This window comes from Elephantulus edwardii, unplaced genomic scaffold, assembly GCF_000299155.1.
Source record: "Elephantulus edwardii isolate Elephantulus edwardi_28Jun2011 unplaced genomic scaffold, EleEdw1.0 scaffold00193, whole genome shotgun sequence".
In the NCBI taxonomy this organism is placed as follows: domain Eukaryota; kingdom Metazoa; phylum Chordata; class Mammalia; order Macroscelidea; family Macroscelididae; genus Elephantulus; species Elephantulus edwardii.
In genome coordinates this window covers 4,627,794-4,642,361 of record NW_006399943.1, presented here as the reverse complement: position 1 = coordinate 4,642,361, position 14,568 = coordinate 4,627,794, and the positions used below count along the sequence as shown (strand labels likewise).

Genomic DNA, 14,568 nt, shown 5'->3' with positions numbered 1-14,568 from the left:
GAGAACGCGGCGGCCGGCGAGGGCGCGCCCGAGGCCCGGACCAAGTCGGCCGTGCGCGTCCGGCTGGAGGACCGCTTCAACAGCATGCCGGCCGAGGCGCCGCGCGGGCCCGAGACCCCCGAGGCCGGCGTCGCGCTCAACAAGTGTGTGCGCCCGCGGGCCGGGAGGGCGGGGCGCAGGGACCCCTGACCCCGCCGATGACCTGCCCCAGCGGGGAGGGGGTCCGCTGACCCCGCCGATGACCTGCCTCAGCGGGGAGGGGGTCCCCTGGGCCGGCCCGGTGACCTGTCCCAGCGGGGAAGGGGTCCAGTGACCCTGCCCGATGACCTGCCCCCAGCAGGGAGGGGTCCAGTGACCCTGCCCGATGACCTGCCCCAGCGGGGAGGGGTCCAGTGACCCTGCCCGATGACCTGCCCCAGCGGGGAGGGGTCCAGTGACCCTGCCCGATGACCTGCCGCAGCGGGGAGAGGTCCAGTGACCCTGCCCGATGACCTGCCCCAGCGGGGAGGGGGTCCCCTGAGCCGGCCCGGTGACCTGCCCCAGCGGGGAAGGGGTCCAGTGACCCTGCCCGATGACCTGCCCCAGCAGGGAGGGGGTCCAGTGACCCTGCCCGATGACCTGCCCCAGCGGGGAGGGGGGTCCCCTGACCCCGCCCGATGACCTGCCCCAGCGGGGAGGGGTCCATTGACCCTGCCCGATGACCTACCCCAGCGGGGAGGGGTCCAGTGACCCTGCCCGATGACCTGCCCCAGCGGGGAGGGGTCCAGTGACCCTGCCCGATGACCTGCCCCAGCGGGGAGGGGGTCCAGTGACCCTGCCCGATGACCTGCCCCAGCGGGGAGGGGTCCAGTGACCCTGCCCGATGACCTGCCCCAGCGGGGAGGGGTCCAGTAACCCTGTCCGATGACCTGCCCCAGCAGGGAGGGGGTCCCCTGAGCCGGCCCGGTGACTTGTCCTAGCAGGGAAAGGGTCCGGTGACCCAGGCCAGTGGCCTGACCCAGGCCAGTGGCCTGCCCCAGCAGGACGACGGCCCAGGGACCTACCAATGGCCTGCTCCCCATCCCCCAGTGTCGCAGCCAACTTCACCCACTCGTGTAGGTGAAGCCAGAGAAGCCGTGGGGCTGACCACTGACCCATCTCTCGAGTTCAGAGAATGGCAAAACCAGAAGGCGGATGTGTGATGCACAGAGGACCCTGTCACACACACCGGGGTTCCTCCGTGAGGAAGGAACATGCACCTCTTTCCAGCAGCACACTAGTGACCCGGTTCCCCAGAGATGTGAATGATGAGGGGTGTCCGTCCCATCCAGCCCTTCCTCACAGCAACTCTGCTTTCTTTTGTTTCTGCAGTTTGGTAACTCTTATCCGACACCCACCAGAATTAATGAATGTCCCTCTTCATCAGCAACAAAACAAATGCACAACATTCGTCAAGAACAAGACCGCAGCTGCAACCACAGCTGTGCAGTTCACATACCCGCTGTTCACCAGCAGTGCTTGCGGGGCCTCGGGAACTGCTAGCCTGTCCCAGACGCAGGTAGGGAGGAGGCAGGCCCCTGGGCTCTTGTTCCTTACATGAAAGTCTTAACTGCCACTGTAGTTAGGCCTTTCATTGAATTGAATAACTAATTGAGACTGTTTATTTTTATACTGGTCAGGAATTATTTCAAAATCCTCATTACACCCAAAATTCTTCACTCTGCTTATTAATAGTGTTGATATTGCTTCTGTTAAAGGGACATTTCTTTTACACATGGAACAAGAGACGAAGCCACACATTGATCCCATTACTGTTGCTGCCTCTTTTCCAGAGTTCTGGTAACTCCTGCTCTATACTTGAAGCCACAGTCAAGCATCAGGATACCGGATTGCCTAGAGCATTTTCTTTCTGTTATCAGCAGGAAATTGAATCCACTAAACAGACTTTAGGCAGCAGAAACAAAGCATTACCTGAGCAGGTTTGGATTAAAGTTGGAGGTAAGATATAAAGCAAAAGATGGCAGGCATTTGGGGCCTCTGAGCACTTGGCGTCAGATGGCCTTGAGGGAACTGGGCCAGGAAGCTTAAAAACACAGGAGCCCTCCTCAGAGTGTTTAGAGACCCTTCACTCCTCTTCCCTCAGCCATCTCCCTTTGGATTCCCTTAACGAACTATGTCGTCTGTATCGTGATGACACTTCGGTAGGAAACCTTGAATTGGGGAACTGATTTTTCATAATCAGTGAACAGTAAAGTAAATCAGTTGCTAGGTGTCCTTGGTGAGTGAAATATGAACAATAGGGCTGAACCCTGCCCTGTCCTGTGTTGTCCTCTCCATGTCTGGCATGCTCAAGTCCACTGCAGCAGTCACTGTCAGTTCATCGGTTGAGGGCTTCCTCTCTCTCACTGTCCCTCCACCTGTCCAAGTAACTCAGTGCCTGGAACAGTGCTGTCGTGACGTGCTGTGGAGGTGCCTCAGCATCCCTGGGCGGCACAGCACCTGCCCTGCCCTGCCCCACCCTCCGAGTCGCTGCCACACTTGAACCCCGTGGAGCCATATACCTGGCCATCACGTCGCTTTTTCAGGCCTTTTCAAGTCACATGCAAAATACTGAATAGTTTTTCTTGCCCTAATTTTTTACACTGTGACTAAGACAGGAATCTGAACTTGCTAACAGCTTTAGGAGGTGAATAAATGTAAGAGGCTGATTAGCAAGTAGGCACGGGAGTGAATGGGGAGCAAGAGGCCATAGGTGATTCAGAACGTTTCAGAAATAAACCGATGAAGGTAACTTTGCTAGCCTTGAAGTGAACTCTCAATCCTTTTCTCTTTGGAAAAGGAGTATTATTATTATTTTTTTTTAATTTTTGTTGTTTTGTGCCGTCAAGTCACTTGTGACTCATAGCAACCCTATGTACAACAGCTCTGAACCCTGTTCTATCCTGAGCCAACCTTATTCTCTGTGACACGCCTACCCCTGTTACCCTAGTTACTGAATCAATCCATCTCATCTAGGGTCTTCCTCTGTTGTGTTGGCCCCCCACCCGTCCAAGCATCATGTTTCTCTCTAAGGACTGGCCCCTCCTTGCAACATACCCAAAGTATGTCAAACGGAGCTTTAAAATCCTTGCCTCCAAGGAGCAGCTAAATAATACAGTTTACACTATGCTCTTCAGGAGCTAGTGAAGGTGGGAGAGAAAAAAGAGAGATGCCTTTCTCCCCACTGAATTTCTTCCTCCCACCTCCTCATTGTTCTTAAAACACACTTTTTGCAAACATGTTAGCACTAGTAAAGTATAAAGATAAAGAATCAAATTGCCCCTGTACTGACTACTCAGCTTAAGGAATAAAATATTACCAGTCCTTCTGAATTGCCTCTACTTTCCACGTGAAAAATCTCATGATGTTTCTCTTAAATGATTCGTTCCACCATAGAGAATTTCCTGTGTGACTTATCTGGAACATCTCTCCAAGTCCACTTCACGGCCTGCTTCTCTGAGTTACATGCAAACCTCATATTTCTGCAGCTTAAATAAACGTTGATGCTGTTCTTCCCTTTGTGGCAAGGACCACCTCCAGGCTGAGGCCGTTTCCTCCTGTGCCTCCTTGATTTTGCCCTCTCTTCTGAGTACTGCCATTAGAATAGCGGTCACAAGGGGGGAAACCCATTTATTAGAAAACGCTTCTAGCTTTTATTTTTCTGTTCTGAATATCAGAAACATTGAGCAACTTCTTGGTTTCATTGTAGGTATCCTAATGTCTGTTGATTAAAGTGGGAAGGACCCTGATAAAGCCGTATTGATTATATAATACACAGAAGGAATGTGTTAACTTCGTTATGTATTTTCCATTTTAGAACATAAAGTGGGGTTTTAAAACCCTTTTGAATAATCTCAGTAGTACAACTTTTACTGGTTTTGTTCTCGCTGCTACTTGCCCAATAATGTTTTTGTTTCTTGGGTTGAAAATGCAAGGGAAAAAAAACTATATATTCAGTATTAATGAGGATAAGAAGAATAAAAAATTAAAATACCACTTTTTTCTTCTTTTGCAAAGAAGAAGCGCTATGTAAACAAGCAATAAATAAGAGGAATCGAAGTAGAGTGCGTCAGTTGGACACAAATGTAGAGCGACGAACCCTTGGAGAGATTCAGAATGTGGGCGAAGCCTCCACAGCCGCACAGGGCACGTGGCGGTCAGCGGAGGCCTCACAGTCCAGCCTGGGGGAGCAGGGCCAGAGCGGGCCCCCGGGAGGAAGGTCGCAGCGTAGGGAGAGGCATAACCGAATGGAAAGAGATAGAAGGTAATGCCAGGTCGATTCGTGTACCATTATGTTAGAAGTGCAAGCCTATCACAAACAATACTGAGGCTGGTCCTGGTAAAAGGGAGGGAAATAGGAAGGGTAAGTGTGAGCCCAGTCGTGTGGATCCAGATGGGGTGCTCAGGCCCACCCCTAGGCATGACGATTCTTTCATCGAGTCCATCTAAGGAGTGTGAAAGCTGGAGATGTCAGCACGCCAGCAAACAGAACAGGCAGTGCTCCAAGTCAGGAGACCAGGCACGCGATGCACAGGCCCTGATGCAGTGGGGTCGCATGGGACAGGCTGGCTGCCTCCTGCAGTTAGCTATGCCAACAGGTGTAGTGCTGTCCACCAGGGCAGCTTGGCTTGTTAGAGTCTCAGAGCCACACACACCTGCTGCCTGACCCAGAACATGTGGAATCCACCCAATTCCAGATGCCCCGAAGGAAAGCGGGTGATCTCTCAGAGCCACGTTGTCGGCACGTTGTGGCAATTCAGGCAGAGGGAGCCACTTGAACCTGGAAAGAGATCTTTGGAAAGACTGCGGTCAGCCGGCACGTCAGATAGCGCAGTTCCATAAAGAATGTTGGGGCAGAAGGAAGTTAAACTTAGTTTGCTGTGTCTGATTTGTGCTGTTTGCCTACATAAAACCAAAAGATGGTTCATTTTTCTCGATTACAGTTGAGTTTTTACAGTGTCGTCTTAACATATATTATTACTTGGCCTTGGCCATTTATTGAGGACTCACTGCACCAGTGTCTGTCAGTCCTCAGGAGACAAAGGGTCAGCTTTCAAGCTCCAGTGTTGAGCTGAACCACATATCTTTTGAAAGGAATCGATTAAAGTGATGATAGATAAAGGAGATGGAGCAGTGTCTTGAATGTATGTGTTTGTACTTACACACGATAACTGAAGCAAGGGCCTTTTCTCACATTCACGTTTATCTAATAAACATGGATTCGGGAACTATTCTATAAAAAGCCTTTTATTACATGGTAGAGTGAGCGTTTACATTCTGACCTGCCGTGTCCTAGTGTGGTAACCTTGGGACAATTCTTTAGCTCTTTCAGCCCAAGTTCCTTACCTATAAAATAGGAAAAGTTTTGGGGAGCTCTGGTGCCCTACTGGCAAGAAGCTGCGCTGCAATCTCCAAGGCAGGTGTTTCGAGGCCACCAGCTGCTCTGCAGGACAGCGGTCTCTACCGGTGCAATTACTTGCCTCTGAAAACCTGCCAGAGGGTCAGCTGTGGGTCGGTTCTGACTCTACAGTACGCACCAGCCACCTTGAGACTAAAATGTCATGAGTTGCTGCTTAAAGAGTGGCCTTAGTCCTCCCAGTGCCTGAAGCTTAGAAGGTGGCCGGGACATGCCAGCGGCTGTTGTTTCTACTTCACAAAGTCTCCAATTAAAATTCTAAGTGTATTATACGTTTTCTCAGGATCATTTCACTTTGCATATAGTGTGCAGATTATATTGACTCTGTAACACCAAAGGTTAAGAGTAATCTGTCTAGTGACAGGACTTGAGCTACAGACGTGAGGACGTTTGTGGCAGGTAGGCTGGGATGTGTTTCAAACTGAGGCCCCTGGAGAATCTGAAAGCTAGTGGGTGCCCGGAACAGCACTTCGCTCTTCGAGGGCTAGAAGTGGTCTATTGAATTGAAGACTGATCTGTCGAGAAGAGACTGCGTTCACAGAATTTGCTTTCAACTTCCTGGGGTTTGTGGGCCATCTCTGGTCTGGATACTAAAGCCTGGTCCTTTCTCCTGGTCTGAGAAGGATATTGAGGACGTACTCCAGGGAGCATTCCCAGGGAGGAGCCTGGGCAGAGACCGCCTCTGTTGGGAGATGGGAAATTAGCCCCTCCCTGAGTGAAACTTTGGGAACTCTAGTAGCCTGGTGGGTGGGGGGTGTTGTGTTGCCAACCCAAAGACAAATGGTCCAAACCCACCAGGTATTCCATGGGAAAAGAAGGACAATGTATCTGAAAACCCATTGGCGGGTCAACTAAATGAGACATAACAAAAACGACAGCTGGATGACGCTCAGGAACCCTGGTGGTGCAGTGGTTAGGTACTTGGCTAGTACTCAAAAGTTCAGAGGTTCAAATCCGCTAGTAGCTACACAGGAGGAAAACATGGTCATTCACTGGTACAAAGATGGCAGCCTTGGACGCCTGTGGGTGTCTGTACCATCTGTGGACGGGCTGTGAGTCAGAATGGACTCAGGCCAGGTTCAGCTGGGACTTCCTGTGCAGAGGGACCACTCTGGCCCTCAGTGGCCAGGCTCCTGTTTCCTGTCCCTCCAGCACTGCTGTGAGGCCTGTCCTGGTGCCCTGTCATCCCCCAGCCTTTCTGCCACCCTCTGTATTTTGACTGCAGGCGCAGAATCCGCATCTGTTGTGATGAGTTGAACCTTTTGGTCCCATTCTGCAACGCCGAGACAGACAAGGCGACAACCCTGCAGTGGACGACGGCATTCCTGAAGTACATTCAGGAGAGACACGGGGACTCGCTCAGAAAGGTCAGTGGGCAGCGGCCGCGGGGGCTCACTCAGAAAGGTCAGTATTTCAGCAGGCCCGGCAATGTTCAGAATTTTAACAATTAAGAAGCCTCCAGCCATCCTTTACTTCCTGAAATCTGATAACAGAAAGCAAGTCGTTAGGGACAAAGATCAGGCACCATCGTGGGTGTTGTGCTTAACATGTCAAGCTGCCAACCAAAGGGTCAGCCACGGGGAGAGCAAGGCAGTGTCCCCCTGAGGAGGGGTCCCTCGGGGGTGGGACTGAGCTGATGGCAGCAGGCGTTGTGCTTTATGGAGAAAGGTCTCATGATGCAGCAGCTCAGCGTGTCTGTGGCGTCCCAGCTGCACTGTCAGTGGGTTCAGAGGGCAGGTGGAGTATCTGCTCTTGCATCTTCAATGCTAGGCCATCCAGGCTCAGAGACGCACTGTGTGGATTTTGTCTTCAGAAGGTTTCATTTGAGAAAGTGATGACAGCAGGAATGGTGATGAAAGGAGGGGCAGGGAATGTCAGAGCAGCAGCCTGGATCCCAGCACCTCATGGGGGCTGAAGAGGGATGAAGCTTCTGGACCTGGCTGACTGGGAAAGGCTCGGGGCTCTGGGGCCCTGGGTGTCCCTGGCCGATCACATTGTGCCTTTGATGGTTCACAACAAACGAGCTGGGTTGACAGTAAGTGTCATGGAACTGATGTCCTCAGCAGGGTTGTGACCCCTTGGGGTTCAAATGAGAGTGCATTCCTTGGGCCGGGCTTCTGCCTTGGAGGACCTCAGTTTCAGATGCCAGCTGTGAATTCTGGTGGTGAGTGTGAGCACTGATTTGGAAACCTGTTTTCATGATAGGGAACGCTGGTGGCCAGTCCCTGGGGAGGTGAGTTGCTCACTCAAACGAGATACCTCATTGGCAGTTTGAATCTACCGGGAGCTCAGAGAAAGATGAGCAGTCTCCTCCCGTGTGGCTTCGAGCCTCTTGAGACCCGAGGGAGGCGAGGAGGAGGAGGACTGGGAATGCTGCAGTGCATTTGGGGGGGCAGATGGCCTGGTCAGGTGGCAGTGGCAAAATGAAGGAGGGGGCTTCAGGATGTCAGTGGGGCTGCCTGTGGATGTGATGGACAGAGGAGTCAGGCCTGGGGTGCTGGACTTTAGCTGGTGGGTGCTCTGTATTGAGATGGCAAGGGTATGACTGGAAGAGGCAGCTGCTAGGACGCTGGAGGTGCAGGGGGAAGGCATGTGAGACGAGTGAGAGACCCAGGACTTGTCAGCATACAGGTGGTTCATTTGGAATTATCTCTAATAATGAAACTGTAATGCACGGAATAGGTGTAAGTAATCATCACCAGACATCATGCCAGGAAAGGGAGGGTCAGAGAAAGAGAAGACCCTCGGCAGGTCGACCGAGCAGTGCCTGGTAAACACAGCTGGTTTTCCTTCTCTGTTCGTGTGCCTGTTTAGCTGTTTCCTACAGGTGGAATCACAGTACCGTGACTCTTCCACTGGGTTGATATCTTCAAGGTTCACCTGTGGCTGAGTGTAGACAGAGGGACCATCCCCACATCACAACACGTTTGAAGACTTCATGTCCTCTCATGTCTGAGTAATAAACAGTCCAGCATGCAGAGGGACCACACTGTGTGTCTTAGTCAGCTCTGCCTGGCTGCTTGGCTGCTGGGACCCATGGGACCCTGCTCTCAGGTCTCCCAGGTCCATGCAGAGAAAGTGGGATTGCTGGGTGATGTAGTAATTCTGTCTGGAACTTCTTTGAGGAGCTGCCATGCTGTTTCTCCACTTACCTTCTTTTTTGGTATCAACTCTTTTTAAAAAATACTTAAACATTTATTCCATAATTTAAACAATAATTGTAATATTTAAACCTTTTCCTCCTTCAATACTGGGGACTTAATTTACCTATGTGCAGCATTGACACTTTGAAGCTGTCCGGCCAGATGTTGTCGAGATGCCACGTCCTTGATTTCGATGACCTACCTCATCTGTTTATGATAACTTTTATTTTTATATCATTTTAAACTTACAGCAGAATTCCAAGAATGACACAGAGACCCCAGAGATTGAGGTGCTGGATATTGTGACCAGTTGTTAACTTCTGACATCCTGTTGCCTCAGAGTCTGTTATGTGTGTGTGGTTTTTCTTCCTAAGTCGCAGATACCGAGCCCTTCATACATAGCTAACGCTGATGTATTTCTTAACAGAGCCATGTTCTTAGGTTATAGGATAGAGGCATCAGAATCAGGAAGTGTAATGCTGACACAGGGAGCTCTCGTGGCCTAGTGCTGAGCTGTGCTGCAGCTGAAGACATGCAGCTCGAATCCACCCGCTGCTCCGTGGGAGAAGGATGGGCGGTCTCCTCCCAGACAATTTACTGCCTCTGAAAGCCCACTGGAGGGTCAGCTAGGAGTCGTTCTGACTTGGCAGCACACAGCAACAAAATTTATCCTTCCATTCACGATTGACCGTAGTCCTAGTAGCAGCCCTGATGGCTGGTTGAGGAGCACCGAGCTAGTGGACACAGTAGAGACGCGTACTATCCACTCCACCTCCTAGCTCTGTCCTCCTCCCCATCTGCTTGACTTCTGCTCTGTTTGTCTCCCCCCTAGACCAGGGCATTGAGCCCACCCTTGTGCTCAGGGGCACCATGCTACTCGTCAGAGTTCAGCCTTTGAGTGTACTCACCTGGCCTGTCTTCCCGGGCTGTGGGTCTCCCTGGGCTGTGGGTCCCGTTGCTGCCCCTTCATCGGCAGTCATCACTGGGTCTTCATCTCTCCTTCCTGCCTCTCTTAGGTCCACTCCCAGCAGGCTTTTGGCTGTTGTCTCACTAGGTCAAAGCCGAGTCCACGGTGTGTCTCAGGCCAGTACCCTCCCCCCAACTTGCACCTCCCCCCATACCATCTGCACCTCCCTTACGTGTGCGCGCGTGCACGCGCGCACGCACACACACACACACACACACACACTCTTGCATGCACCCCTGTTGACATTAGCACAGTTTGCCTCACTCTTCTCAGCCACGTGGGGGTATTTTTTCTGGTGTCCTGGCCACTGACTGGTGACTGTCCCCATCACGAGGAGGTCTTCTCTCCACTTCTTGTCAGGGACTGAGAGCTGAGTGGCTGCAGATGCTGAACTTAGCAGCTGGTGGGTGGCTCCCTCTAGTCGTTCCCTGTATCTGTCCTGCATGGGGGACCAGTCCTGGGGGGTGCATGGGTTAGGGAGACGGCTCCCTGAATGGACTGGGAGTCTCAGCGGACCAGCCCCTGCCTGTGGCTATGTGCCCACCAGCCTTGGTGGCCTCTCAGATCCTAAGATCATCCCCACTTACCTTCCTCATCCCATGCAGGTTGGATCCTCTGTGCCTTTTCAGAAATGGCCCTTTGTCTGCCCCTCTTATCATAGCACTGTGGTCGTTAAAGGTGATTTCTACAAAAAATGATGCTTTAAAGTTGGGTGAGACTTCCATGGTGACCCCTGCTGTGATCAGTGGTGTCTTGAGCTCCATGCTTGTTGGGGAGGAATATGTGTTCTTGTTGGGAGAATCCTTTGTGAGGTGAAGCTCTGCTAGCCGGGTCTTATGAGGGATCAGGTGGACGTTACCGTGACAGCTGGCTGGGCCCTAGGATGCTCTGAGGTGAGGGTCTCCGTGGTCAGCCGGGAGCCTCAGGCCCCTTCATCCTCCTCCAAGCAGCCTTCCACCCTGTGTCTTGAACCCTTCTTTGCTGTGGCACTTCCTCATTGCCACTTCTAGACACATTTTCTGGTGTCTACTTGGAACCCATCCCAATTATCCCAGTCACTGAATCAATCCACCTCATAGAGGGCCTTCCTCTCCTGATAATTGGGATGGGAGTGTCAGAGACAGTGCGATTGGCACAGGACAGAGCGGAGTTTAGGGCTGTTGTACGTAGGGTCGCTATGAGTCGCAGGCGACTCGACGGCACATAACAACAACAACTTGGAACCGCCTCTCTTTAAGAAATGCAGCTCTTATTCTTGGCATCATTCTCATGTTTACAAATCTGTCTGCTGACTTTGGTCAGATGTCATGAGATTCTCCTAAGTGATAAGCATCTCTGAAATCTGGTTCACATTTTTGTAGAAAGTTTTTGTTGCTCCTACCTTTGGCCTCAGCTGTGTGAGCCACTCTTCCAAAGCCTCCCCGGCTCCCAGTGGGTGTTCACATCCTTTCACCTCTGGAGGACCCCCAGGGGCTGTCTGACCACAGCCTGAGCCCTCTACCAGCAGAGCCATTGAGAGAACAGAGGGAGGCTCCGGGCCTCCTTGTCCTGTGAGCTACATCTAATGCTCATTATCTTCTGCTTTCAGCCTTTAATTATTCTAAGGCAAACTCTACCTTGCCCGTATGGGTCAGGTCATACATGGGCTTTGTGTGTCCGTATATAGGGCATGAACAAAGTAGAGCTGAGTTTTTTTTTTTTTTATTTACCTTTTGGGGGTTTTTTTATTAATTTTAATGAACTTTTACAGAGATTTTGGGTTTCCGTTTTTGCACTATTTACACTCCCCCCAGTTCGTTCCTCTTTTTTTTCCCCCCTTGAAAGTCTGTTTTAATTGTCCCATTGCCACAGTGCTTGTCAAAGCCAGTTCTGATTAATCCCCTTTGTCAGTGTGTCCTTTGCCATTCCCTATCACTCCTCCCTGAGAGAGACTTCACCCTGATTCATAAGGAAAAGGGGACGGCGTATTCTCTTAGCTACTTCCTGCTGAAAAGGGATGCTGTGGGTTTCAGGGTGAAGATCTTCTCTCACTACTCTAAAGGGCCCCTTTGGCAGTAGGAAACACATAGACTATTATGGAGATTGATTTTGGAATTTAGATGCAGTGTTATCAGTTGTGCTTAGCCATACATGTTCATATCCTTGAAGATGTATCATGGAAGTGTTGCAGCCTAGAAGACACAAATTTAACTAACAAGTTAAAAGTACATGAGTCAAAAATTAAAAGCAATAATATTCCAAGTAGAGGTCTAACAGTGGCACAAATCAAGTTACGGAGGGAAGGTAGTTCTTAAAGACTTAATGACTAGCACTTTGTCTGTTATAGTATAAAGGTTAGGAACCACAAGATGTAGAGGCTCAACTATGTCAATTATTGTTCTTAAGTCCTGGGCCAAATTCCATCTACCACTGGGTTGTTTTACTTTTTTTTTTTCCTTTTCTTATTGTGTGCGGTCGACTCGGATGACTGGTACAGGAGGAGATTGCCCCTCCTCGAGCAGAGCATCTGGTGGACTCGAACGGCACACTTTCATGATTGCCACGCAGCTTCTTGCCATTAGGCCACCAGAGCTCCCTAAAATAGAGCTCCTCTTAAATTGCTTCAGGATCCTTTAAAAAAAAATTATTATTATAATTTTAACAAAAATTTACAGAAAAGTTGGATTTTCATTCATTAATTGCTGCAGTTTCCCCCCCTCCCTCCCCTTTGCAGTGCACTTTTTATTATGGACTATTGTCATACAAATAATGCCTAATCATGTATTCCTTTTAAACAGTTCTTTTCTTCATCTGTTCCAATGCAGTGTTCATTAGCTATCCCTTCTTTTCCTACGTTCTTCCTGGCCTCCATGTCAGTCCTGTTTTATAACAGTGGTGTTATGTAGTATTTGTCCTTTTGTAACAGAGATATTTCACTCAGCAAGCATAATGTCCTCCAGCGTCCCCCATATTGTGTAATATTTTGAGTTCCTTGTTTTTCAGTGCTGCATGGTATTCCATTGTGTGAATGTACCATAGTTTTTCCTATCATTCGTTTGTTGATGGACACTTGGATTACTTCCATCTCTGCTGTTGTAAATAACGCGGCAATAAACATAGGTGTGCACATATCTGTTCAGATGGTGGCCCTGGCTTCTTTATGGTGCCTTCCTAGTAGTGAAATTATTGGATCCAATGTTATTTCTAATTTCTAACTTTTTGAGAAAGTGCCAGACTGCCTTCCATAGTGGCTGCACATTTTACACTTCTACCAACAGTGAATAAGGGTTCTGATCTCGCCACCACCTCACCAGCATTTGTTGTTTGCTGCCCTGGTGAGCTTTTTGCTGCTGTTGCTGGGGTGAAATGATGTCTCATAGTTGTTTTGATTTCAGGATCCTTTTAAGATTTGGGAGAAGAGTAAATTTATGTGCAGACAGAGCTTCTTTGTGTAGGTGGGAGCAGCAGATGGCTGTGGTTGGAGGCCACCTTCAGTATGGAAGGGCTGTGCCATGCCTTCTAACCCCTGAGTGTCAGCCAGCCCTGGGCCCCACGTCCCCCCGAGATGACAGTGACAGCAGTAGTACTGTACCACAGGACCAGTGCTGTGGGTCCACTCGGGCCAGCACTCGAATTGGCAGGTCACGAGGACAGAAATTGAACTGGAGGTTCCAGGACTGGGGACCACAAGAGAAAGCTGAATGGTTTCCTCCTGTGCAGCCTCAAAAAAAAACCACTGGAGGGTCAGCTGGGAGTCAGTTCTGACCCCAGCAATAAGGTTTCTTAGGGGTTGGGGACGGAGAGGGGGTTATTGCTTAATTAGCACTGCTTTTCTGTTTGAGGTGACAAAAATTTTGAAACTAGAAAATAGTGATGGATGAAAAAACACTGTAAATATAACAAACACCCTGAATTTTATCTGTAAAAATTATTGAAATGTAATATGTATTTTCCTATAACAATGAATACAAATGCAAGATTCTGTAGAATGATAGACTTAAAGCTCAAGAAAATTTTCAAACATGCACGTAAGTAGAAGTGGGAAAGAACATGAACTCCATGTCCCTGTGGCTGAATGGTTTTGGTGTCTTAGCCCCCCTGCTGACGTGTGTTGGGGGGATCGCACAGAGCCCATCATTTCACTCCCAAGAGGGGCTGGTTCCAGACGTAACCGCATGGCAGCATTGCCCTTCTCCCCAAGCCACCCCAAACCATGCTTGAGCTTCTGTCTGGGCTCACATTCCCCAGATGGCTTACAGATTCTTCTTAGAGCTGGTTTATTCAACAGCAGCTCTATTTGCTGTCCCTGTTCCCACCGATCGTCCTGCCCAGTGTCCACATTCCATATTGGGAGTTGCGTGGTGGGCCGGGGTCCCCTGGAATTGGGGCCCAGTTCTGGCTGACATTTGGTCTCTTCTACCTGGGTGAGGCACAGACATTGGTACCTTTCTGTGAGGTGAGGGTCTATTTGCACTCAGGTGGTTACAGAAAGAGAAACAAAATATAGCTGCTCCTTAAAACAGGAAGTCTTCATACACAGTCAGACATTTTGAGGATTTTCTGGAAAAATGAAATGAAAATACACATGAGCTGTATTTACTGTTAGGGAGAACGTTTGCCTCCCTGTGCTGTAGGCAGGCCATCCACTGTTCTCTGTGCCGAGGACACCGGGACAGGCAGACTTGGGACATCTGTGCTCACTTTTCACCTTTAGGAATTTGAGAGTGTTTTCTGTGGGAAAACCGGCAGAAGGCTGAAGTTGACCAGACCAGACTCCTTGGTGACATGTCCTACCCAGGAGAGTCTGCAGAGCAGCCCGGCGATGGAGATCAAATGACTGGACCTGGACACTGGCTCTTCAAAGTCCACGGCACCCCCGTGGTGACCCAGGCGTCCCCTGCCGTCCAGAGGCTCTGCTCTGCTCCAGCTTGACCTCCCACCATACCCGCTTGAGGTGACAGGGCTCAGTAGGGGCTGTGTAAGCACGTGTAGAAAAGCTGACCTAGAACCAAATATTCCCACCGATAATGTCCTCCCAGACCACT

The 14,568-nt window shown here is 50.1% G+C and overlaps 1 protein-coding gene across 1 annotated transcript; it reads left to right on the top strand.

Moving 5' to 3' along the window:
• Positions 1-12: 12 nt before the first annotated feature.
• TCFL5 (transcription factor-like 5 (basic helix-loop-helix)) lies at positions 13-14,360 on the top strand. The gene is made up of 6 exons (XM_006896876.1): positions 13-143; positions 1,351-1,537; positions 1,812-1,977; positions 4,036-4,282; positions 6,660-6,801; positions 14,238-14,360. The coding sequence occupies exons 1-6, from the start codon at positions 85-87 to the stop codon at positions 14,358-14,360; spliced, it is 924 nt and encodes a 307-aa protein (XP_006896938.1). The 5' UTR covers positions 13-84.
• The last annotated feature ends 208 nt before the right edge of the window (positions 14,361-14,568 follow it).

Coding starts and splice junctions, on each gene's coding strand:
- TCFL5 (XM_006896876.1), top strand. CDS start 85: ATGCCGGCCGAGGCGCCGCGCGGGCCCGAGACCCCCGAGGCCGGCGTC. Junction 144..1,350: donor GCCGGCGTCGCGCTCAACAA/GTGTGTGCGCCC, acceptor TTGTTTCTGCAG/TTTGGTAACTCTTATCCGAC. Junction 4,283..6,659: donor CGAATGGAAAGAGATAGAAG/GTAATGCCAGGT, acceptor TTTTGACTGCAG/GCGCAGAATCCGCATCTGTT.